The sequence below is a fragment of the Pituophis catenifer genome, unplaced genomic scaffold, assembly GCF_029215685.1.
Source record: "Pituophis catenifer annectens isolate HBS135680 unplaced genomic scaffold, rPitCat1.0.hap2 SCAF_11, whole genome shotgun sequence".
In the NCBI taxonomy this organism is placed as follows: domain Eukaryota; kingdom Metazoa; phylum Chordata; class Lepidosauria; order Squamata; family Colubridae; genus Pituophis; species Pituophis catenifer.
The window spans coordinates 492746-518794 of NW_027256891.1; the positions used below are offsets into that span (position 1 = coordinate 492746).

Genomic DNA, 26049 nt, shown 5'->3' on the forward strand with positions numbered 1-26049 from the left:
CCCTTCTTTGTCAGCTTGACAAAGTTGGCCTGAAAGTTCAGTCGTCTGTCCTTCTAGGCCACTGACAAAGAGCTGGTTACAATCATTAGAATCGCGGCTGATGAGTTTCACATTGTCATTGTCTAAAGATGCTTATAATTATTGTCAAGTTATATTATGATTTGACTACATTTGCTTTGGGAAGAAAATTGCTCGATTTCTGAAGTAAAATACAGTTGGTTCTTTGTGTGTGTGTGTTTTAAAAAATTAAAACTTTTAAAAAAATTAAACACAGAAGAACATCACTCTGCTATTGCCAAAGCAAGGGGAAGGAACAGAGCATGCTGTTCAGGAGAAGATCTTATGCAATCTATTCCCCCCCTTCCCCCCCCCCATCCCTCTGGTGGCTCTGTTTATAGCCTGGTTTTGTTTTTTGGCCTCCGTGAGTTGGACTTGAGCCAGAGCACAGCCTGTTTTTCTCTCCTCTTCTTCCTTTTGCAGGCTACGTTTTGCAAAACTGCTCTACAAGATTAGAGGTAAAAATATAAAACCTAACCAGACGGTTGGTGGAGCCTCAGCAGAGCTGGGGAAGGAACCAGGAGTTGAAAAGTGGCATTCGTTGATGTTGGTGAGGAGTGAGCTAAAACCGATTCCAGGGACTCCACCGCCTTTGTCCAAGAAGGACCCAGGTCTGGTTCTTTCATTTGGGTGGGATTGTAAGAGACTTGAGTTGTTACTACCACTTCTGTTCGGGCACAAACTGGCAGAATACGTTTAACATTTAATTACAACCAGGAACTTTTTACTCTCAGGTTATGGGATTTGTGAGCTTCAGAACTGAATTGTAGTTCTTGTTTTTTTCATGGTGATATATTTATTTTTATAATTTTTATAATTTTCAATAAATCATTCAGCTAGCTATGGAAATAATTGCTCAAAATTTCAGGAAATGTTATGCGTTTGGTTAATTTTTTTAAAAAAAATCCTCATTTTTCAAATCATTCATGTTCCCTAGGCAGACAATTAAAGAGGCAACCGAGTTTTCTGTTCAGCCTGGATCTTTCTGAGGAAATTACCGTGTTAATTACTTTGGGCTCCATAGCTGGAAAGAACCATCCAAAAGATGGTCAGGTATTTGAAAGAAGCAGATGAGTTAACATTTTTTTCATCTTAGGTGCTAAAATGAATGAGTTAAATTTAATACTTCTTTTGATATTTTATTACATACTTCTGGGCCACTGATTTTAGTGATCAAGAAACAACCAGAAAGAATTAAACTGATGTAGGATGAAGTGGGAAGGAAGTATTTGAGGGCTGTCTCTGGTGGACAACCTTTTTCTTCTAAATGTTTGGAGACACAGTGCGATTGTGATCTGCAGAAGTCCCTCCTTAAGTAGGAAATGTTGGGAGGAAATAATTTGCTGTAATATGATAAATAAAATAAATAATATGCTAAACAACAACTCTAAGCCATAAAACACACTGCTGCTTCAGCAATTGCCTGTTGCTAGATTCGTGAAGTTGAGACTTTCTTCCACGTTCTTTGGATTGATCTCCATCAGAAAAGAGGCAGAGCAGTGGGGAGGAAGGGGCTGCAGGAGCAGCCCCACCAACTCCCTCTCCCCTTTCTGCCCAACTGGGGCAGGGGTAGGAAGGGCCCTCGTCCGTCCCTCTCTTCTCATCCTAGGGGAAAGGGAGGCAATCCAAGAGCCTGAGAGTTCAGCCTATTTAGAAGTCTCCCATCACTTTTCTTCTGAAACGTTATTAAAAGGGCTGGACTCTTAATAATAGTAAGAATAATGCTAATAATACCTCCACGATTCCTAGTTAGAACCAAATCACTGGATAACGAAGCCTCTGCTATCTCCTGGATGAATATTGTAGATGATGACAATGATGACAGACTTTTTCCTGTCCTTGGCAGCCAGTCGCAAGAGATGAAACCACTGGAGGAAAAGATCTCCTTGAACATTGGGGGTCTCCGGTATGAGACCTACGCCAGCACCCTCCAGGCTTTCCCTGGCACCAAGCTATGCCGCCTGACAGAGCCCCAGGCAGCCGCCACCTTCGACTACGATCCGGACACCAAGGAGTTCTTCTTTGACAGAAGTTCCTGCCTCTTTGAGGAGGTGCTCAACTACTACAGAACCAAACAGCTCCACTGCCCTGACCTGACCTGCAAGTCGGCCCTGGACGAGGAGCTGGCCTTCTGGGGGCTCAGCAACGCCCCCCTGGCACCCTGCTGCTGGCAGAAATTGGCCATCGCTGAGGGGCAAAAGGAAGAATACGGCATCTGGGAGGAAAACCAAGCGGTCGCTGGGCTCCTGGACCAGCCTGGAAGGAACCAGAGCACCTGGAGGGGCCGATGCCGGACCAGAATCTGGGCCATGTTTGAGAAGCCCTTCTCCAGTTTAAGCGCAAAGGTCAGCTAGGGTTTTGGGGGGCAGCATGTGCTCCTTGCAGTATTGCTCAGTGGTTTTTGTCGGCCTCTTCAGGGGCCATGGCCCGAGGCCGAGCCAAAGGCACTCGCCGGTTTTGTTAGCGTGAAGCGGCTGGTCACTCTTTCAGAACTGCGCTGAGCCCTTGGTCCCCCTGCAGGGAGAGTCCTAGGGCAGGATTGAAGAGCATGGCACATCAAGTATAAATCTTGCTGCTCGTTATAATAGTAGTAAAAGTAAGAATGGGGATTTGATCAGCTCCCCGTGGGGTGAAAATCAACCTATGCAACACTGAAACAGCCTTTCTCCAGCCGCCTCCAGCTCCTCCTCTGTTTCAGACAAAGCTGGCCAGAGATGGGATATTTTTTTCCAATTCTTCCCCAAGTTCATGAGCAGAGAAATTGGGCAGACATCTTTTCCCCTGAATTTTTCTAGGGGAAGGAGAAATTCTCCAGGGAGTGCCTGGGAGGAGGCTCTTCCTGAGATTATGGATGGAAATGGATAGAAGTGGGGGGAGGGGAGAAGAACCAGATGTTAGAGAGAGGATTGTCCTCTGAAGGTCCGGCTATTCAGATCCACCTTTGGCCAGCCAGTCTTAGGTATGACCCCACTGGTCAACCTGGGGGATTTTTCTGAAATCCTCTTCTCTTTGCAAGGACATCTTCTCAAGCCGACTGAGGTTGAATAAGAATGAATTTTAAGAAAATGAGGGGCAGTGGTGAAATCCATTTTTTTTTTTTACTATCGGTTCTGTGGGCATGGCTTGGTGGGCGTGGTATGTCTTGATGGGCGTGGCTTGGAGGCATGGCAAGGGAAGGATATTGCAAAATCTCCATTCCCACCCACTCAGGGGCCAGCCAGAGGTGATATTTGCCAGTTCTCCAGACTACTCAAAATTTCCACTACTGGTTTTCTGAACTGCTCAAAATTTCCACTACCGGTTCTCCAGGACCTGTCAGAACCTGCTGGATTTCACTCCTGATGAGGGGTCATCATTTCCCCTGAGGTTTTAGTTTCAGACAGTTCACTCCTATGCCCTGGATAGGAGAAGTGATCCATGTGCTAAAAGCTGAGCATCTGTAACTTAACTCACTTGCACAGCTGGCATTTTGCCCAGCCATCATGATATTCAGGAATGATCAGGGTCAGGCTCACCTCGAACCGTGAGATGAGTGGCGCATACATGTGATTGATAAAGCAATCCACCCGTCCTTCTGACCTCCTCTCTTTTCCCCCCAACAGGGCTTGGCTATTGTGTGTCTGCTCTTCAATATAGGGATATGCTGTCTTTTTATTGCCAAAGCTTTTGAAGACACCTATTTTTTTCCTCATTACATTCTGGAAAACCAGACCAATTTTACTTTCGCCCTTCACACTGAAGCTGACAATCCCTTTTATGCAAAGCCGCTTTACCTCCTTCACTCGGAACTTTTTTGTGTCCTCTGGTTCATGCTTGAATTTTTTTTGCGACTCCTTTCCTGCCCAAATAAGAAGGAATTTCTCCAAAGTCCACTGAATGTGGCTGACTTTTTCTCCCTCTTCCCCGTTTACATCGAACTTTCCTTGCTTGGGCATCCCACAAGCCATCCGCATTTTGTCTTCTGGCTGGACTTCTTGCGAGCCTTGTACTTCTTCAAACTCTTGAAGGTCCTCAAGCTGGTGGAGACCCCTGTGATGCTAAGAGTGCTCTCTTATACCTCCAGGGCCCTCATCAAAGAGATCCTCCTCCTCCTGCTGGTTCTACTCTTCGAAATCCTTTTCTTTGGTTCTCTCTGTTATTTTGTGGACATAATTGAAGATAACACATATACACATTTTCTTGACATCGGCTCAGCTTTCTGGTGGGCGGTGGTCACCTTGACTACAGTAGGTTATGGAGACATTGTACCCATCTCTCTAGTTGGTAAACTGATTGGAGCCTGTACAGCACTATGTGGTGTCCTGACCATTATCATCCCAATCCCCTTCTTCTGTATCAAATTCCAAGGCTATTACGATGCGGTCATGATCGAAGAGAAGAGAAAGAGACAAACGATCACCTGGCCATCATGACGGATGGGTGGGATGCTGCCAGCGTTTCATCAAAGACGTCTACTTCCAAATTGCTTCTGCTCGTTCCATCCTGCCACGTGTGTCTTCCCGTATGAAAGGTTAATGCTTTCATAAAGCCACTCTCGGTCTGCTCCTGGAACTTCTCCGCAATGGACAGGATCATCCCCACAAAAGTCTTATTTTCAAAAGGTTTCAAAATAATTTTGTAAAAGTTCTTGCTTCCAACTTAGCTGGAAAATAGCAGCCTTTTTCCCACTATGGACACAAGCTTATTAATTTGGAGTCTATCAGAAATTTTGATCATGGCGCCTTCCTTTCCAGCAAGCATCCTTACTGGCTGAGGATAAGAGGAAGGTGAGGTCATATGGCAGACACCGGTAGGGAAGGCTGGCCTGAGTTTGATCACAACTTTTAGAGGAATATAGCAATAGCAATAGCATTTAGACTTATATACCGCTTCATAGCACTTCACACTCCTCTCTAAGCGGTTTACAGAGTCAGCATTTCTGAACTTCCAGTAGGCCTGTTTTTCGCCTTCCAGAGGCTCCAGAGGTTTTCCAGTAGGCCCCAGGAGGGCGAAAATAGCCCATTTCCGGACTTCCTGTAGGCCCGTTTTTTGCCCTCCAAGAGCCTCTACACAAGCCCTGTACTTACCTGGCATCCAAAATGGGCCGTGTGGAGACTCCTGGGAGGGGAGGGGTGGCTTGGGCATGCACGCACATCTCCGCATGCGCCGGAGAGACCCGAAAATCAGCTGGCCGGCGGGAGGCATGCTTGCATGCGTGGTGGAGCTGATATAGGGCGATGGTTTGCATGCCCACAGAAATGGCGCCATGTGTCAGCTGTGGCACGTGTGCCATAGGTTCGCCATCACGACAATAGGGCATATATTGTATGTCTGTGAGTTTTAAATATTTCATTATTGGCTATTTTGGATTCCTCCTTATGCATCGGTATATTTACCAGGCTCTTCATACACCTGTCATACAACTTGATTTTTCTTTGCCTGTTTTTTTGCAAATTAGAAGCCCATCAATAAACTTTCTCCTGCCCACCTAGTAGTTCAAAAGCATGCAAATGCAATTAGCACTTTGATGGGAAGGTAACATCATTCCATGTGCCTCGGCCTACAATCATGCTGACCACATGACCACAGAGGTGCCTTCAGACAACACTGGCTCCCTCAGCTAAGAAATGGAGACAAACAGCGCCCACTAAAGTCAGACAACTGGACAGGGAAATCCTTGACCTTTTTTTTTACACTAACCTTTGAAGCAGTTGTATCTTCTTTCAAGAAAACCTTATCCCTTATACTAATAACATTTTTGAAAATGTTTTCAAAACTCTGGAAATCTCTGTGAATCTCTTTGGAAGACATTTTTGCAGAGAATTTCATCAGGTCACCAAGAACTGTCCCTGCAGTGGTAGTGGACAGTACATCAGGGTGTCCGCAGGAAGGCAGAAAAAGTCAAGATGTTGTCCACAATCTGGAGATCATGATGAGACATAAAAAGGACGGGGCTTTAATGACGTGGTTCTAGCTGCTATCTTGACTTTTTTACACCCCACAAATGCGGACAAACATGCAGTATATTATAATACAAATACTAGAATTATACTTTAACAATGGAAACATTGCAAACTCTGTAGAACGTATTACTGACAATGTCCAATGAAATAGTCTTTTAAGAATATTTGTAATGAAGGAATTGGAATAATTGTTCTGCAACCTTGGCTAGTCTACTGACCATTTACTGACTTAAGGTGTATTCAAAAATATATTAATCAATTCTTACAGTTTCATTCCACATTTTCTATGTAATCAATTTTAGTTTTTAGATTTTGTAATGTATCTCTCTAATTAAAAAAAGATGCAAGCAGAAACCTACCGTATTTTACTGATATATCTCAACCCCTGCCTCACAGCCATCGCCCTGACCCAATTTCTCTGCCCAGAGAGGTGGGAGACTCCCCACTTCCCCAAGGCCCACATATGTGGTCCATTTCTCCCCACCGTCTCTAATTCAAAGCATGGCCTGACTGCATCTCTTTAGGTGCCAATTGTATTTGCCTCCCTCAAACTCTTGGCTAACCAATTAACAAATGTATGCAGGAAACATACCACAGTAGTACTGGGAGATGTTAACTACCCTGATATCAACTGGGAGACAAACTCTGCAGCAAGTGGGAGATCGAACAGATTTCTAACCAACTTAGCTGACAACTTTGTCATCCAAAACGTAGAGGAGGGAATTAGCTATATAGGCTGGACCTAATTCTTGCTAATTGAGAAGAAGTGATAGAGTCCCTTCCAGGCCTATTCCTATTCCTATTCCTATTCCTATTCCTATTCCTATTCCTATTCCTATTCCTATTCCTATTCCTATTCCTATTCCTATTCCTATTCCTATTCCTATTCCTATTCCACTCCACTCCACTCCACTCCATTCTATTCTACAAAAAAAAAAAGATGAAGTCAGGAAAGCAAAGGCTCAGAATGAACAAAGACTTGCAATAAAAGTCAAATATAATAATAATAAAGTTTCTTTCAACATATAAATAACAAGAAAAAAGTCAAGTGAACAGTCGGTCCACTAAAGAGAGAAGATGGCAAGGAAGTAACAGGCAGTAGAGAGAAAGCAGAGCTGCTTAATTCATTCTTTGCATCAGTCTTCACGCAAAAGGAAACTATAGCCCAGTCTACAAAAAAACATATTTGTAAAAGACAGACTAGAAACAAAAATTAAAATAAGCAAGAGAATGGTAAGAAAATACCTGTTTGATCTTGACAAATATAAATAATCAGGACTTGATTGATTACATCCCAGAGTTGTGAAGCAGCTGGCAGATGTCATTTCAGAACCATTGTACCACATCTTTAAAAAATCCTGGAGCACAAGGGAACTACTTGAGGATTGGAAAAGAGCTGATGTGGTTCCCATCTTCAAAAAAAAAGAAAAAAAAAGGAGGGGGAGCCAGACCCAGGGAACTACAGACGCTCAGCCTAACATCAATACCTGGGGAGATACTGCAAAAGATAATAAAAAACAGATCAGTGAACATCTAGCAACAAATAAAGTTATAACTATTAGCCAGCATGGTTAATGGGTTTGTTAAAAACACATCATACCAAACCAATCTTATTTCATTCTTTGACAAAGTGACTAAATTAGTAGACCAGCGAAATGCTGTGGACATAATATACTTAGACTTCAGCAAGGCATTTGACAAAGTAGACCACAATCTACTTTGATAAACTAGAAAAATTGACAAAACCATGCTCAACGAGTACTCCTTAATGGTACTACATCTACATGGAGAAAAGTAAGCAGTGGGGGTACGGTTCTGTCTTAGGCCCAGTACTCTTCAATATCTTCATAAATGACTTAGATGAGGGAATAGAAGGGGAACTCACCAAATTTGCAGATGACACCAAGCTGGCAGGAATAGCCAACACCCCAGAAGACAAGCTCAGGATCACAAAAGATCTTCACAGACTTGAACAATGGCCCTATCCAACAATATGAAATTTAATATGGAGAAAAGCAAGGTTTTACACCTAGGCAGGAAAAACCAAATGTACAAGTACAGATTAGGCGAAACCTGCCTCAAAATCAGTAACTGTGAGAGGGATAGCTCAGAGTCCTAATGGACAATCAGTTAAATATGAGCCAGCAGTGTGTGGCAGCAGCCAAAAAAGTTAATACAATCCTTGGTTGTATAAACAGAGGCATAGAATCAAAATCACGTGAAGTATTAGTACCGCTTTATAAAGTCTTAGTAAGGCCACACCTGCAATACTGCATCCATCTTTGGTCACCAAAAGATGTTGAGACTTTGGAAAAAGTTCAAAGAAGAGCAGCTAGGATGATTAAAGCCCTGGAGACAAAAACATGAAGGAATTGGGTTTGGCTAGTCTACAGAAAAGAAGGGCTAGAGGTGACATGATAGCAGTATTCAAGTATTTTGAGGGACCGCCACAAAGAAGAGGGGGTCATCTTATTTTCCAAAGCACCAGAAGGCAGGACAAGAAACAGTGGACGGAAACTAACCAAGGAGAAAAGCAACCTGGAATTAAGGAGAAATTTTCTAACAGTGAGGACAATCAGCCAGTGGAGTACAACTTGCCTCCAGAAGTTGTGGGTGCTCCATCACTGGAGATTTTAAAGAAAAGACTGGATAGTCCTGTGTCTAAACTGGCGTAGGGTCTCCTCCTTGAGCAGGGGGTTGGACTAGAAGACCTTCAAGATCCCTTCCAGCTCTATTCTAACTGAAAAGCAGCTTCAGCCGGCCACTTTGGTGTGGGGGCTCAAGGACCAGGCTAGAGACCGAGAGGCTGTGGGCTTTGCTCCATCTTAAGGCATGAAGCTGGCGTGGGGGATGGGTGGGTGGGGGGTTGGGGCCACTCTTCCCCTGTGAACCCCTGCAGAGGAAGGCAAGGGCAATCGCTTGCGAAACTCTTGCCAGGAAAGCAGCTCTTCCTTTTTACAATGTGCCCCCAAATGGCTTTTCTGAGCTTGTTGTTTGCGGGCATCAGATGGCTTTTGAAAGACACCACATAAAAAATAGACAATGACTTTTTGCCGCATAAGAAGAAACTGTTGGGAGTTAATACTGGATGACCTCTGGCGGTTATCAATCTACCCTAGGTCTCCCGTATTCTGCTGGTTGTCTCTGTAGCCACACCCCACTTTTCTCCTGGGTAAAAAGAATTTGGGGAGGAGCCATATCTGTGCTTTCTGCCAGAAATGGCAGCGAGAACGAGGCGAGGGCAGGGACCAGACAAATAGGAGGAGAGGAAGCACAAGAAGATGCAATCGTGTGAGATCCCTCGTGCACAGAAGAACAGCTCTAAACAGGACATCTAAAGGGTTCAAATGAAGGTCATATGTTAGAGAAGTGAGCTAAAAAACAGCCAAAGTGACAAATGCAAAGGGAAACACAGAGAAGAAAAAAATTGGATTTTGAAGCATTGACTAGCATTTATGAAGAAGATCTTGGAATCTCTGGGGCAGGTCAGGAAGTCATGGCCTCTGTGGTAACAACAGAGATCTGTTCCAGGTCATTGAGGACCACACATTAGATCTGATTTCTCTCTTGGGACAGTTGAGATGTGATCCGGCAGTGGAGGACATCAACATCACTCTGTTGGCGTGGTCAGATCAGACTCCCTGAGGTCAACCCTCCCTGCAGGCAGGCAGGGCCCCCTCGATCTGCCTGACCAGGTGACTGATGGGCCCCGTGGGTTCCAGGGACAGCTTGGAGTTTCCCTGAGGATCTGGAGGAGGCCCCGGTCGCTGCCTGGAACAGGCTTTGGATGTTATCATTCCTGTGCAGCATCTCCCTCTACCCTGGTCCTGTGGTGCCCGTTGGTTTACTAAGCATCTCTGGGAGATGAAGCACCAGAAAAGATGCCTTGAGCAACATTGGCGGAAGACTCAAAGAGCTCATATCCCATTGTGACAATAAGGCAGTGAAACATCCATACTTCTCTGCCTCCTTGTGTTCAGTGGCTCTGTTTAGGTTAACCCCATTGGGTAGGGAGCCCCTCCACCCCACTCAACTGTGGTGAGGATTTTTCAGGTTGTCTGAAGGATAAAGTCACTCAGATGTTCAAACTTGCACGTACAGCCTTGGGCACTGAGGTGCGAGGGGCACAACCTGAGGGTGTGGTCCTTGAGCGGACACGGCTTTCTGTGCTGTCAGCTCAGCCACCTGTTTACTGGATCTGGGGTCATGAAAACAGCCAAGAAGGTGAGCCGAGGGGCTGTCATTAGACCCAGCAGTCCTCAACAACCACTGATCCAGTGGTGGGTTGCCCTGGTTCGCACCGGTTCTATAGAACCAGTAGTAAAACTGGCGGGAGGCTCCACCCACTGACCCTAATGTCATGAAAATGCTTCTGTGCATACGCAAAAGAGCGCGTACACAGCCCCGTTACAAATCGGTAGTAAAGATAAGTAGAACCCACCCCTGCACTGATCAGTCTCCAACCTCACTTTCTGAGGAAGGTGGCTGGTCTGGAGAGGATGAGAATCCAGAGGTAATGGATCATTTAGACTTGAAAGCCAGTCAGGTTCCAGGCCGGGGTGAGACAGTCTCAGTCGTGCTTGTTGGATCACCAAAGTCACGATGGGGGATGGTGGCTGATCCACCCTTTTTGCTCCTTGCTATCTTAGCAGATTTCAATAATGTCAATCACATTATTTTCTTCTGAACCAGCTCCATTTTATATTATTTCCCTTTGTTTCTCCAGGGCCAGTTCCAGAGGTTGAAGGGGAGAGTTCTCCTGGCCCCTCCTTTGTGGGATGCTGCTAGGTTCTGCTTTCTCTCTCCGCCTTTTCCATAACTCCACGAAACCCCTGAGTGAGGTCACCTGCTGTTTTGGAGCTCAGTATCATCGCTACCCAATTATATCTTTCGATTCCAAGTGGCCAGTGAGGCTCCTGGGGGGTGGGAGGAACCATTTTTACTCAGTCCTATCAAGACGGAGTGGCCGTGGGTGCTTGCTTCACCAGATCTGGGGATGTGATCTTGAATGAAGTTCCAGTTCCCCATTCAAGGGTGTGTGCACAATTTGCGGGTCTTCCTGGACTCACAGCAGTGCACCAGCTGCAGCCGTTCCTCAGTCAGGGCCTCTTCAGGCAGCCACTCATGTGCTACCCATCTATCTAATGGTTTGACTGCTGCAATGCACTGTGACTGTGATTCTTTTTTTTTTTTTGGTAATAAGTTTTTATTTTATTTTATAGTATATAAAAATTCCAACTTCAATTGAATGGTGTGTTAATGGGGTACAAATCATTTTAAGAAGTAATATTCAAAATGTTTACAACAATATTCATCACATTTATATCAATATATATTAATACCGATAATAGTCATACTATTTGTTTAACCAATTTTAACCCATCTTTCTTGTATCACTGATCCTTTCATATATTTTCCTGTTTCTAGCTCCTGTTTTTGTCAGCTGGCCATTGATAAAATAAGTCCCAAGTCAAAAAATATTCCGTTTCTTTCTTTTCCTTAATTGTAAGTGTTACAAATCCATTCCTCCATATTCTAATATTTTTCTAATTATGTCTTCATCTGTTGGGATCTCTTCACTTTCCACTGTTGTGCAAATACCGTTTCCCCCAAAATAAGACATCCCCTGATAATAAGCCCAATTGGGCTTTTGAGCGCATGGCAATAAGACCAAGCACTTATATCAGGGTTCAAAAAAATATAAGACAGGGTCTTATTTTCGGGGAAACACGGTACTGTTCTCGCTGCCGTTAATATATGTAAGATCAGATATATTCCCTTTATTATACGTATCTGGTAAAATGCCCAACAAAAATGTCTCTGGTTTCAAGTCTATATGTTGTTTTATCATTTTTTCCAACCGTTTATTTATTTTTGTCCAACATTTTTTCGCTTTTTGACATGTCCACCACATGTGGACCAGGTGAACCAGGTGTCTGGTGACATTTTCAACATTTTGCAGATTTATTCTTAAACATCTTTGCTAATCTTGAGGGTGGGAAATGCCATCTATAAAACATTTTATAAAGATTTTCTTTGTATGCAGTAGACATTGTTAATTTATAATTTCTATCCCATAATTTCTGCCATTGGTCTAACTTAATTGAGTAGCCAAAATTTGTAGCCCATACTTCCATTGTCTCTTTTATTTGTTCATCTTCCATCTGAATAGTTAACAAATAGCTATATATTTTCTTTATTAATTTTTCATCTGTCGCTGTTAATATCTGATCTAATTCTGTTAATTCTTTATTTAAACCATACATTTTAACATCCTTCTCATATCTAGATTGTATCTACACATATGACCATCATGTTATCTCAATCCCTTGATCACTCAATTCCTGTTTCCCCTTTTTCATTTAAAATATCTTTATATCTAGTAACATTCTCTCTAGCAATAACATTTGGATAAATCAATGCCTCCATTGTTGAAAGCCAGACCAGTATTTTCAAATAACGTTGTTCTTTATTTTTCTCCCAAACTAATAATAGTGCATTCCTAACATAGTGTCTTTGGAAATAGCTATGTATTTTGTTTTTTCCATACCATAAAAAAGCACGCCAACCCATTTCAATATCATGTCCCTCCAATGTCAGTAGTCTTTTATTCCTCAAACCTATTAATTCTTTCACCCAAGTAAGTATTGAAACCTGGTAATACAGTTCCCAATCTGGTAGCCCAAAATCACCCCTACTTTTAGAATCTTGCAACATTTTCAAACTTATCCTTGCTTTTTTTCCTTGTCAGATATATTTTAATATTTTATTAAATTCTTCAAAATATTTTTCCAGCTTTATTGGTATTGTTTGAAATAAATAGAATAATCTTGGCAAAATATTCATTTTTATAGTGCCTACTCTTCCCATCAATGATAGCTGTAAATGTTTCCACTTCTCTAAATCTGTTTTAATTTGTTGCGCCAATTTATAATACTGGTAGTTATCTTCTTTAATCATTACACACTTAATTGAATTCCTAAGTATTTAACTTTCTCGACTATCTGTATACCTATTTTCCTCATTAGTTCTTTTTACTGTGTATTTGACCTTTTTAACTATTATTTTAGTTTTAACTTTACTTATTTTCAGTTCTGCTACTTCACCATATTCTTTTATTTTCCTAATTAGTTTAAGTCCATTTTCTTGTGGGTCTTCCAGGATAAGTCATCAACAAATGCCTATAATTTATATTGTTCCTTTTTTATGTCCATACCTTTAATTTCTTTATCTTGTCTAATGTTTCTATTTAACATTTCCAATGTCAATATAAATAGTAAAGGAGATAATGGATATCCTTGTTTTGTGCCTTTTTTTATATTAAAATTCTCTGTCGTATCTCCATTTACCATCACCTTTGCCATTTGTTTATGGTATATTGCCTTTATCATATTAATAAATATCTCACCAAAGGCCATATATTTTAGTTGTAACAACATAAATTGCCAATTCACATTATCAAATGCTTTCTGTGCATTTAAGAAGATCAATGCCATTTGTTTTCCAGGATGTGCTTTATAATATTCCAATGCATTTAAAATCATTCTCATATTGTTTTTAATCTGTCTCTTATGTAAGAAGCCATTTTGGTCTGAATATATAAATTCATTTAGAAACCTTTTTAGTCTCTCTGCCATTATTGAAGTGTATATTTTATAGTCAGCATTCAGTAAAGATATTGGCCTGAAGTTTTTTATCTGTATTAAATCTAAGTCTTCTTTCGGAATCAAAGTAATATTTCGGAATCCACGAATATTTGCTTGTCTCCATGAATTTGGTACCTTTGCATCAATCAATACTTCATTATAGACTTCCAACATTGATGGGCCTGGAGTATCTTGTAAATGTTTGTAAAATTCTGCCGGCAGCCCATCTGGCCCTGGTGTTTTATTGCTCTTTTGTCTCTTAATCGCTTCTGATAATTCCATCATTGATATTTGTTCATTTAACATGACTTTCACTGTTTCTGGTACTTTAGGTAGCCTTGCTTTTTCCAAATATTGTTTAATATTTAATTTATTAATTAAATGATTTAATTTAATATTTAATTTCGTTCTGTTGAATGTTTTCTCTGTAAGCCGCCCTGAGTCCTTTGGGAGAAGGACAGCATATAAATTACATACATGCATACATACATAAATAAATAAATAAATAAATAAATAAATAAATAAATAAATAAATAATTTTCTCTTCTGAAACTTTCTCTTGCTCATACAACTTTTCATAATAGTCTTGAATTATTATTTTTTTATCCTCATTTTGGTAGTATAAAATTCCTTTCTCATCTACCAGTCTATGTATCAATTTCTTCTTTTTTTCTGTTTTCAATTTATATGCCAACCATCTTCCTGGCTTATTTGCGTTTTCAGAAAAGTTCTATTTAGCTTTTTGATTATTATTAAAATTTTTTGCCAATTCTTTATCTAGTAAGTTTATTTTATGTTTTATTAGTTCCATTTGATTTTTTAAGATCTTGTTTGGTTCTTTCTGTAATTCTAATTCCAGTCTCTTGTGTTCTTTTGCTAACATCTTTTGATTTTGTTTCTTTTTCTTGTTTTTCCCCCTGTGTATGTTATAGTTAGTCTCCTAATGTATGCCTTAGCAGTATCCCATACATTTTGTAATGAAGTTTCTTCTTTTCTGTTCTCTTTGAAAGAAAAGTCAATTTCTTTTTCCATACTTTGTATAAATTCCTTGTCTTTTAGTATTGATTGATTCAATGTCCATCTCCATTTTCTCGTTTGTCCTTTCCACTTAACTCCAATTGGATTATGATTTGCCCAAGTGCTTGCTTCTATTTCTATTTCTTGCACACTTGACTTTAACTCCGGTGACATCCACATCATATCTATTCTTGACCAGGACATATGTCTATTTGAATAAAATGAGTATCGATTTCTTTTAGGATTTATTTCTCTCCATACATCTTGGATTCCTATCCCTTCTGCCATTAAAAAAAAAAACATTTTTGGAAGTGTTTTTCTAACTTTTTTACTTACTTTACTACTTTTATAATCCAATTCTGCATCTACAATCACATTGAAATCTCCTACCACACAAATATTTTCATATTCCAATTCCATAATTTTCTTATGCAATTTTTCATTAAAAAATTCTTGTTCATTATTTGGTGCATATATTGCTACCAAAAGTATTTGTTTGTAGTTCATTGTTACCTCCACCATCAATATTCTCCACTCTTCATTTGCAAAAATTTGTCTTGGTTTTATAGTTTTTTTAATATACAAGGCCACACCGCTGTGACTGTGATTCTGAGTTGGAACACAACCTCTCTTTACTAAATGGCAAATTTCTCTGAGAGGTGCAATGTTTGGATCCTGATCTCATTACACAAATGCTGCAAAATATGCCGTGTGCGTTATTTTGTTGTTTTATCCTTCCATCTTTTGTGTCAATTGGTGCAACTTGCATGATTTGCACCAAGTTACTGAAATGACATTTAGCAGACATTTGTGAATAATGGACAGCCCCTCCCTCCAACTGGTCTGTTAAACAAAAGGGGGGGGGTGTCTACACTTTAAGGGAACATTCCAGAGGAGGAGAGGCCCATTTACAGGACAAACCCCTGGAACAGGCTCAGGGTTGGGAAAAAGCTTCCTTTGTTCATCTGACAGCAGAGGAGGGAAAAAATCAGACCGGGAGCCTGAAATTTGGCCAGACACCATTTCTTTTTCTCTCTTGGACTGTGGGGTCCTTTTTCTGCATAAGTGTGTGTGGGTGTCTTTGTTGCATAAAAACCCTATTGAACTGAGCCAACAACTCAACAGCTAACCTACAAAAGTAGGATCCAGAGGGATCCTCCCTTGATCTCATCCCTCCCTGATTTGTCCCACCCAAACCATGGGTACAGCAGTGTGTGTGAGTGAGAGAGAGAGAGAGATTGCATAACATCTTCTGAACAGCATATTCTGTCCCTTCTTTTTGTCTTGGGAGTCAGCAGGATTCCTGTTCCTGGAAGAAGTGATCCTTAAATGTTGTACAAGAAAGAAACGGAAACAAAACAAATGAAAAGGCCGACCTTCTTCCCAGGGTTTCTTCTTTCTATCCAAATTGAAGCAGCTAAAACAACACTCTGACTTCCCAGCAGTGGCCACACAGCTTCCAGAGCTCCTCCTTGTCATTCCATTCAAAGAGGGTTGGGGGGTGGGCACATAAGCACAGTGCTTGCATGTGTGTTTCCTTGTGGTGGGATCCAGCCTTGCATGTCTCTGCTGTAAGAGTCCTTGCCAGCCACTCCTGGGTGGGATGCCCGCCCCGCCTCATCCCTCCCTGCAGGGGTTGGAAATCTCTTTTCTGCAGCTCCAAAACCCCACAGATTGTGTCACTGAAATTCTTCAGGAAATCAGTGTCTTAAATAGTGACCAATTCTTTTAATTTGTGGTTGTTCTCACCACAGCTATTTTATTAATGAAACCAATGTTTGATGATGGATCTAGCCCAATAACTCACAGACAAATTCTGTTTCTCAATTGGATTCCTTTATTGCAGGCCTAGATGAATCCTAGGCCCTGTGGAACCAGAGGTCACTGACCTTAGACCTTTCTCTTTCAGGTGCACATCTGGAACAACCAGAGTACCTTGTGGTGAGAGCTATTATACCCAGGAGGAGGGGCCAGAAGGTAAAGAGTGGCTATGGGAGTGATGGGATATGTGGTTAGTTAACCTCTACAGAGCCAGGTGTCCAGGGTGGCAATACAGTTAGACATTTACCATGACAACCAAGAAGACCGAAGAACCTGCTCCCTCCCTCGATTGCGACTTCACTCCTAGGAGTAGGGTTCCCTTTGAGAAAGGAACCCTGGAGTCACTCGGGAGGGAGGGACTGATCTGGCTGAGGTCCTGGAGCCCAATGAGAAGCTGTATGATGGGGGGCAGTGCCCTCTGCAACCTTGCCCCCAGCATCTTCAACCTAGAAATTATGCAATGGGCCTGTTTTCTCCACAGTTCTTCCCATTTCATGGAAGAGAATTTGCTTTAGAAGTGACCCCCCCCCAGATCTGGGTTTCAGTGTAATTCTGATTGAGGGGGTACACTCATTGAGGGGGTACACCAATTGTTATATTGGTAAAGTGGGTGAGAATTTCAGCCACAGCCACCTTCCCTTCTGGAAAAAGTGGGGCAAAAACTAGCGTAGAAAATTAGCACCCACCCTTCTCCTAGAAGAATGAAATATTTTAGGAAATACATTATACCTCCCTGGATGAGAAAAGGAGATACATGCTTTTGGAAAGCAGCCACCACCTTTGTTAATAGCCCCAGAAAGACTGGACCATCCTATCTACAAGACAAAAGGCTGGGCCAGCTTATCTACAACACAAAAGTCCTTCACCCTCAGGACATAATAGGATTAGCCCTCTACCCATCTCACTACATGGAACCTGGGAAGAGTACATCACCCAGCAAGATTCAACCAAGTCTGGGACTCAAGACAACCTACAAAGTTACCCCTGCATGACCCCATGGGGATCTAATAATCAATCAGAATACATTTCTTATACAGGAACAGAAAGCTCCAAGGTGGGGCCCAAGAGAGGGTATAAATCTCTCTCTCTCTCTCTCCCTCCCCCCTCTCCCCCATGTGCTCAAACCATGTGGTCCTGTCCACCATTAAACCATCTTTCCAATAGCCTCCATGTTTCCAATGTCTTTCTTCCCACTTGGAACTGAACCCAGATGGACATTTCTTCCAACACTAGTATAACAGAATAACAAAGTTGGAAGGGACCTGGGAGGTCTTCTAGTCCAACCTCCTGTTCAGGTAGGAAACCCTATTCCATTTCAGACTAATGGTTGTTCAATGTTTTCTTAAAAACTTCCAGTATTGGAGCACCCATGACTTCTGGAGGCAAGCTGTTCCACTGATTTTAGTTTCTAATTTATTCTAGTATCTTATAAACTATAATTATAATATATGTTAGATATTAACTGATGTAAGTTTTTAGTTTAGCTGAGTAATCAGTAATTCAGTCTTTGAGGAATCCTTGGTGCTTTCTGAGTTTTTTTGCTTTCTTGCAGGCATTAAATTACCCAAATTAGGTAATATAATCAGTGGGAATTGGACCTGCCCTCCAATTTTCTGCCACAAACACCCATCCACCCTGCACAGAATTCCCCTCCCAATGCCTCCACTGTGTCAAGGTCTTTTTGGCAGAAAAATTAACAGTGAGGCTGCATTTCAGGCATTTGTTTCAAGTGGGGTAAGGGAACTGCAGCCTTTGAAAAGAGAAGCCAGTTTCCTAAAGGTTAGGAATGGGAAGGGGTCCTCGAGGCCATCTAGCTCCAGCAAGCCCCAGAAAGCTTTGAAGTTGCTTACATGTTTGTGGGGGCTGCCAATCTAGCATGTCCCTCACCTTTGCCGTGTCCATTTCGATCCCTTGATTAGACACCTGGTAGCCCAGGTGGTTCAAAGACTCCTTGTGGAATTCCAATTTCAATAGCTTCACATAAAGCTTGGCTGCTAAGAGTTTTTTCAGCACTTGTCTGACTAGTTTAACATGTTCTTCCATATTTTAGTTGAATATAAGAATGTCATTCAGGTAAACTAGGACCCCCTTAAACAGGTGTTCATGTAGCACCTCATTGATCAGTTGCATGAATACTGTGGGGCCCCCCTGAAGTCCAAAAGGCATGACCCAGGATTGGAAACTGCCCAGCGGGCAGTTAAAAGCTGTTTCCCATTCGTCTCCCTCCTTTATGTGAATTTGGTAATAGGCGTCTTTTAGATCTAGCTTGGTGAAGACCTTGGCTCTTGACAAGTGGTTCAACAAGTCTTTCATTAGGGGCAGGGGGTAGGTGTTTTGTATGCAAATGGCATTCACACCCCTAAAGTCAATGCATAATCTGAGCCCCCCATCTTTCTTTTCTTTAAATAATATGGGGGCGGCCACTCTAGATTTTGCAGTCTCAGTGAAGCTTCTGGCTAAGTTGGTATCTATGTACTTCCTCAACTCGGTCATTTCTGCAGGCATCATGGAGTTCATTTTTGGTTTTGGCAACTTGGCCCCAGGTTCTAATTTGATGGCACAATCAGTGGCTCGATGAGGGGGGAGGATGTTACACTCCTCCTCGCTAAATGCCTCAGCTTGGCCTCTATATTCCTTAAGAATCTGGGGTTCGCCTGGAGGTAAGTCTGAAATGGCTGCCACTTCTGGTGGTGGGTCCCTATAGTTTGGCAGTCTCTTAGGAGGAGGGACGGTGGGTAATGGGCCAACACCAATTATGATCTTCCCGTTTCCTCTTCCCACTTAATGGTCAGGCCCCATTTGTCAAGCCACGCAAGGCCTAATATGACGGATTTGGACATCTTTGGTGCCACTATAAATTGTATAAGTTCGCGATGCGTCCCCATTTCTAACTTTACCAGTTCGGTTATTTGGGTGGCCCGAACCCCTCCAATTAATGTTCCATCCATCTGTTTGAATATTGGGCTTTTCAGGGCTCTCATTTTTATCCCTAATTGTTCAATGATTGGATGCCCAATTAAGCATCTGATACAGCCTGTATCTATTACTGCTGAGAGTTTTCCTTACTCCCATGTCTCAAGCACCACCAAATTGACTTTAACTGAAAAGGGTGGGGGAATGGCTGCACTCACCATTGGGTCATCTTCATCGGTAGCCTCACTGGGAGAAGCTCCTTTGGCCGAAGGTTCCTCGCTCTCTTTGGTGGGGAGGGGAAACACTACAGCTTGTTGGGTGAAGCTACTGGTATCTGGGGACTTTCTTGGCGCCCTCTGCCTCTGGTGGCCGTGGGAGGACGTGATTGTGGAACTGGCACAGGGCCAGACACTCAGAAGCCCAATTCCAGTCTGGTCATCTACTATTGAAGCTACTATTCTCATATTCAATAACATTTAGAAAGGAACAAATGGTTAGATATAGTGAATGAAAAGGGTGAACTTAAATCAAAGCAAGAATTAAAAGAACAAGAAATAAAAATGGATAGGTTTTCATATATGCAAATACAGTCTAGCTATGATAAAGATTCTAAGAATGAGGGTTTTTACAGTAATTTGACAAATTTAGATAAAATTCTAACAGGTTCTGATGACTATGTAATTAAAAACTGTATGGTTATTTATTAGAAGTAAATTTGGAAGAAGAACAAGTTAAAGAAACAATGATTGCATGGGGGAAAAGTTTTGGCCATGAGATTGATTTAGAGAAATGGCAAAAATTGTGGTCACATAATTATAAAATGACAATGTCAACAGCATATAAGGAGAATTTGTATAAGATGTTTTACAGTGGCATTTACTCCCGACGAGGATAGCCAGAATGTTCAAGAACAAATCAGAGAAATGTTGGAAATGTCATCAGACTGGGTTCATATTACCATATGTGATGGACATGTGCAGAAACTAAAATATATTGGATTAAAAGCCACACATGGTTGGAAAAAATGACAAAGAAACATATTGACTTTAAACCAGAGATATTTTTATTAGGGATTTTACCAGAAACATACAATAGAGAGCTGAGATATTTAATTGTGAATGTTTTAACAGCGGCTAGAATTGTATTTGCCAAAAACTGGAAAAAGGAGAAAATACTTACGGAAGATGAAGTTATCAAGAAAGTTATGTAATGTGCTGAAATGAGTAAATTGACATTTGAAATTAGAGAACAGGAAGACAAACAATTTTATATGATATGGGATTTATTTTATCAATGGCTAGATAATAAAGCATGGAAATAAAATATGAAATGTAATAATAAAATAAATGCAGTGGTTTTTTTATGGGAACTAAGCCATTGTTAAATAATTGTTAAATGAGAATAATAATATAAAGGGATATAATAAATTGTCAAATAAGAGAAATTAAATAACCTGTAAATTTTGGATATGGGATTAAGCACAAAAGAATTGTAACCGATTGATACACTTTCTGTAATTGTAATGGATGATGGTTGTTTTATGTTTTGTTTTGTTTAAAAAAAAAAAAGAAGAAGCCCGATGACCCATTTGTCCACAAGGGTAGCACTTAACAGCCCCTGTAGGTTGAGAAGGAGGGGTCTCAGCAGGTTTTGAAAGAGGATGTCTAGGCAAAAGTCCTCCGGGGTGGCTTCTCCATGAAGGGTTTGCGGTGTGGGTAAATTTCTCTGTCCAGAGCTATGGACATGGTATACCAGTCCCGCAGTTACTCTGGCACCCCTCAAACACCACACGCTTTTCTGACTTCTTGATCAATGGCTTCTTTAAAGTAGTACAAGAGGATGCGGTCTGGCCAATGGGCCAGGCTCCCTGCGACCTGCCTAAAGTCCCACGCAAAGTCTTTTATGGGTCAGCTACCTTGTTTCATCACTTTTATTTTGGCTTCGTTCTCATTGATGCGGTCGGGGTCTTCGAATCTGGCCCGAAGTAGCGCAACAAAAACCTTCAGCATTCTTTAGTTCAGCCACTCCCTCATTGTGTAGCTGGGCTATCCAATCCAAAGCATCCCCCTCATTCATGCCATCGGAAATCGCTGATACTAAGTCATGATCGATTTTGTATTGTTCTCCATACTGATCTATATGGGCCCAGATTCGGCTGAGGAAATAACCCAATTTGGTAGGCTTGCCGTCAAAAGTGGCTCTAAACCAGGGTGGCAGTGGCCTGGCTGGTGGAACGGCTGTGGCGATGGGTGGCAGGGCAGGGACCTGCTGTGGCACCATGGCGGGTGGTGGCGCGTGCACCAGCGGCTGAGCTGGAACTGGTGGCACAGCAGCCACCACCAGTTGCGGGATTGCAGCTAGTTGTTGAGTTGCAGGAGGGGGCAGAGCCCCAGACAGCTGCTGGATCAGACCCCACTGCTGCACTGGGATCGTTGGGGCATATTGGGCCCATGGGGATCCTGGAAAAATTTGAGCAGATGGTGCTGGCGCCCATGAGTCCTTTGGTATCAATCCCCATGGCTCCCTCTACGATCTCTTCTCTCTCTTCCATCTTCACTGAGTCTTCACTGAGCCCAAGGTTTAGGCTGGCGCTGGGGCTCAGCGCCCCGGACAGCCCCCTGCAAAATGACAGGTTCAGAATTCATGTCAACAAGTTTTCAACAATGGTTGGGACAGTTAAGAATAAAACACAGATGCACAAATCTGTACACAGCAGCTGAGAATGGTGTTGTTCAGAGGCGGAATGAAGTCTTACAAACCATGAAGGACTCACTGCTGGAGGATTCTGGGCTGAGCAGGTCATATTGGGGTGAAGCCATGTTGACTGCTAACTATTTAATTAATAGGCTGTGGAGTTCATCAATTAATAAACCAAAAGCACACTTTTAAACTGGGGGAAACCAGGCTTAATAGCAGTGACTGTGAGAGGGATCTTGGAGACTTAGTAGACAACCAGCTAAATATGAGCCAGCAGTGTGCAGTGGCAGCTAAAAAAACCAATGCAATCCTAAATTGCATTAACAAAGGGATACAATCAAGATCAAGTGAGGTACTAATACTACTCTATAAAGCCCTAGTAAGACCACACCTAGAATACTGCATCCAGTTTTGGTCACCACACTACAAAAAAGATGTTGAGACTCTAGAAAAAGTGCAGAGGAGAGAAACCAGGATGATGAGGAGACTAAAACATATGAAGAACGGTTGCAGGAACTGGGCCTGGCTAGTCTAGTGAAGAAAAGGATCAGGGGAGACATGATAGCATCTTCCAATATTTGAGGGGCTGCCACACAGAAGAGTTGGGGGTCAAGCTGTTTTCCAAAGCACCTGAAGGCCAGACAAGGAATAATAGATGGAAACTGATCAAGGAGAGATTCAACCTGGAAATGAGGAGGAACGTTCTGACAGTGAGAACAATCAACCCATGGAACAGAAGTTGCCTTCGGAAGTTGTGGGAGCTTCATCCCTGGAGGCTTTCAAAAAAAGATTGGACTGCCGTTTGTCAGAAATGGTGTAGGGTCTCCTGCTTGAGCAGGGGGTTGGACTAGATGACCGATAAGGTCCCTTCCAACTCTGTTAATCTGTTAATGATACTCCATGTGCAGTGCTATATGGGAGGAAGCCATCTCTGGCACATTGAAGAGTTTTTGGAAGTCATGTGTGGGTGCATATTCCAAAAGCAATTAGAAGAAAGGGGCAACCAGAGGCTAGAAAGCTCAGGTTAATGGGCGATGAGCCAGATTCTCAAAGCTTTACCAATGGGAGCAAAAGAATAGTGATTTCCAGGTCTGCTAGCTTTGCAGAGCAAAATTAGAAGAGAATTGATGCAAAGTTTTGGAATGATTCACTTAGTGACAGTGATCTACTTAGTGATGGTAACTCACTTAGTGACGGTGTCAGCGTTCAGGGAGGAGAAACTGAAGAAGCTGGAAAAGCTATGAAGCAAGAGAGGGTTGAAACACAGGAGCAGTCAATGCCACGCAGGTCAGAGCAATGGAACAAGGGGATTCCAACTGGCAGGTATTCTGCTAGTAAAGTTAAAGTCTGTCATGTGTGGTGTGAGCCAAGGAACTATAAGGAAGTATTGGCATTACCAAAAATTGAACAAGTAAAGTGGAAAGAAGCCATGGACAAGGAAAGGAAATCCATGGATGAACATAAAGTGTTCACATCTATGACTTTGCCACAGGGTAGCAAAGCTGTAGGATGCAAGTGGGTATACAAGGAGAAAGTACTGCCCAATAATGAGGTACAATAAAAAGCAAGGTTAGTGGCACACGGTTTTTCACAGATGAAAAATGTGCACTATGATGAGGTATCCGCACTAAATTTTTTTACTACTGGTTCTGTGGGTGTGGCTTATTTTGTGGGCCTGGCTTGATGGTCATGTGACAATTATTTAGGATTTAGCAGAGGTACTGGTCTACCAGGCTTTTAACTGCTTGCAGAGCTGTACCGGTCTACCCATTTGTTCTTGGAGCATCCTGGTCTACTCATGTATTTTTGCAGGCACCAGTCTACTCATGTATTTTTGCAGGCACCGGTCTACTCATGTATTTTTGCAGGCACCAGTCTACTCATTTGTTTTCTTTGATCAGCTGTAGGGCGGTCCTTTGAAGCCCCACAGCAAGAGTTTAAAAGTTTTTTCTCCTCTAGCCATCAGCTGGGACTCAGGAGGCAGCAATAGATTGGGGGTGAAGCCAAATAAAAGGTAAGAATAACGCGGGGGGTGGGCGGTGGGGCGGGGGGGCAGAACTGGTTCAGTGACGTCATATCGTCACCGCTACCGGCTCAGCAGAACCGGGCCGAACCAGGAGGAACCCACCACTGATTCACACCTACAGTAAAGAGCGAAAGCATAAGGCTGGCACTAGTGTTGGCAGCGGCAGATGGCCATAAAATTTGGTATTTTGATATCACCACTGCATTCCTCAATGCAGAATTAGAGGAAGAAATTTACAGGGTTCAAGCCCCAGGGTATGACAGTAAAAAGCCTAACACAGTGTGTTAAGTTGGGTGAATGAGGACGCAGCAAGCCAGAGTAGTCAGTGACAACAGCTCTTTATTGTATAGTGAGACTCCAGCAACTAACCCAGGGAGCCAGCTCCCTTTATATACCTTACAGCCGTAGTGGTCAGCCAATCAGCTGAGGGTCAGTTAATTCGAACTTCCCGCCAAACAAACCTATTTACATAACACTCCTCCCCTCCCAGAAGTCACTTGGGGTGTTATTTACATACAAAGTCTCTCAGGTGACTAGGGCGTGTTCGAGTCCTAGTTGACCTGTGCAGTTCAGTCGGAGGGGCGGCGTCGAGCAGGTCAGAGGGACTTTCTGTTTCTCCCTGCTCTGCCAATGAGGCCTCCGGGACTTCCTCGTGGGCGGCGACTTCTCTGGCGGTTTGGACTACCTCGATGGGGCGGCGCTGGATACCAGAATCCTCAGCTAAGTCCTCCGCTCTACTCGGGCTTGTAGTTTGTGTTTCTGGTTGGTAGTCATGGTCAGAGATTGGGTCGTCGAATTTGTCGTCGGTGTCTGCGGTTACTCGTTTTCTTAGTTGGTCAATATGTCTGCGCCAAACTCTCCCGTCCCCCATGTCTACCCTGTATGATTTGGGCCCCGTGATTTCTGTGATTGTCCCGGCCTCCCAGAGTGGGCCCTGTCCATAGTTTCTAGCGTGTACCGGTGTTCCTATGGTGAACTCTCTAAGCTTCCTCTCCCCACCCTTGAAAACCTCTGGGGAGTAATTGGGGTTGAGCCTATCTAATATTCCTCGGAGTTTCCACCCCATTAATAGTTCTGCCGGGCTTCGGCCTGTGGCTGTACAGGGTGTGGAGTGCTGAGCTATTAGAAACTTGTCTATCCTTTCCTGCCAGTCTCCGGGGCTTAATCGTGAAAGGGCCTCCTTTGCTGACCTCACAAATCTCTCAGCCTATCCGTTACTAGCCGGATGAAATGGGGCCGAAAGGACATGTCTGATCCCTAGTCCCGCTAAGTAACCCTCGAATTGTGTCGCGGTGAATTGTGGCCCGTTATCTGACACTAGGATGTCCGGTAACCCATGGGTGGCGAATAACTGTCTTAGCTCCCTGATGGTTGCGTCGGTGGTAGTGGCCCTCATTAGCTTGATCTCCAACCATTTGGAGAATGCATCTACAACGACCATGAAGGTCTGTCCGTGAAATGGGCCTGCAAAGTCAATGTGTATCCTGGACCAGGGTCCCTGGGGTCTTTCCCACTCCCTCACGGGTGCCGTTGGTGGATCTGATCTGGACTCTTGGCAGGGCTGGCATCTCCCCACCCACTCGGTAATGTCTGTATCCATGCTGGGCCACCAGACGTAGCTCCTGGCTAGCCCCTTCCTTCTTACAATCCCAGGGTGCCCCTCATGCAACAATGTTAAGACTTTTTCCCGTAGCCGCAAGGGAATAACAAACCGATCGCCCCATAGTAAACAACCCCCTTGCATTGTCAATTCGTCCCGTTTTCCCGCAAACGGTTTAAATTCCCCGCTCCCAATCTTTTCCGGCCATCCCCTCATGACCCAACTTGCGACTGTCCGGATCACGTGGTCTTTGGTTGAGGCTCTTGCAACCTCAGCTGATGTTATGGGCCCGGAGTCCAAAACGTCTATCAGCAAGATGGGGATGCCGGG

The 26049-nt window shown here is 42.9% G+C and overlaps 1 protein-coding gene across 2 annotated transcripts; it reads left to right on the forward strand.

Moving 5' to 3' along the window:
• The first annotated feature begins 541 nt into the window (after positions 1 to 541).
• LOC139322770 (voltage-gated potassium channel KCNC1-like) lies at positions 542 to 6259 on the forward strand. Of its 2 annotated transcripts, XM_070951989.1 has the most exons (4): positions 542 to 668; positions 995 to 1110; positions 1904 to 2402; positions 3660 to 6259. In XM_070951989.1, exons 2-4 carry the CDS (start codon positions 1103 to 1105, stop codon positions 4467 to 4469), a joined length of 1317 nt encoding a protein of 438 aa, XP_070808090.1. In that variant the 5' UTR covers positions 542 to 668; positions 995 to 1102; the 3' UTR covers positions 4470 to 6259. The 2 variants fall into 2 exon arrangements, with proteins under 2 accessions (XP_070808090.1, XP_070808089.1); XM_070951988.1 differs by lacking the exons at positions 542 to 668; positions 995 to 1110 and having other exon boundaries at positions 1851 to 2402.
• Positions 6260 to 26049: the final 19790 nt, after the last annotated feature.

Coding starts and splice junctions, on each gene's coding strand:
- LOC139322770 (XM_070951988.1), top strand. CDS start 1,851: ATGAATATTGTAGATGATGACAATGATGACAGACTTTTTCCTGTCCTT. Junction 2,403..3,659: donor TCTCCAGTTTAAGCGCAAAG/GTCAGCTAGGGT, acceptor TCCCCCCAACAG/GGCTTGGCTATTGTGTGTCT.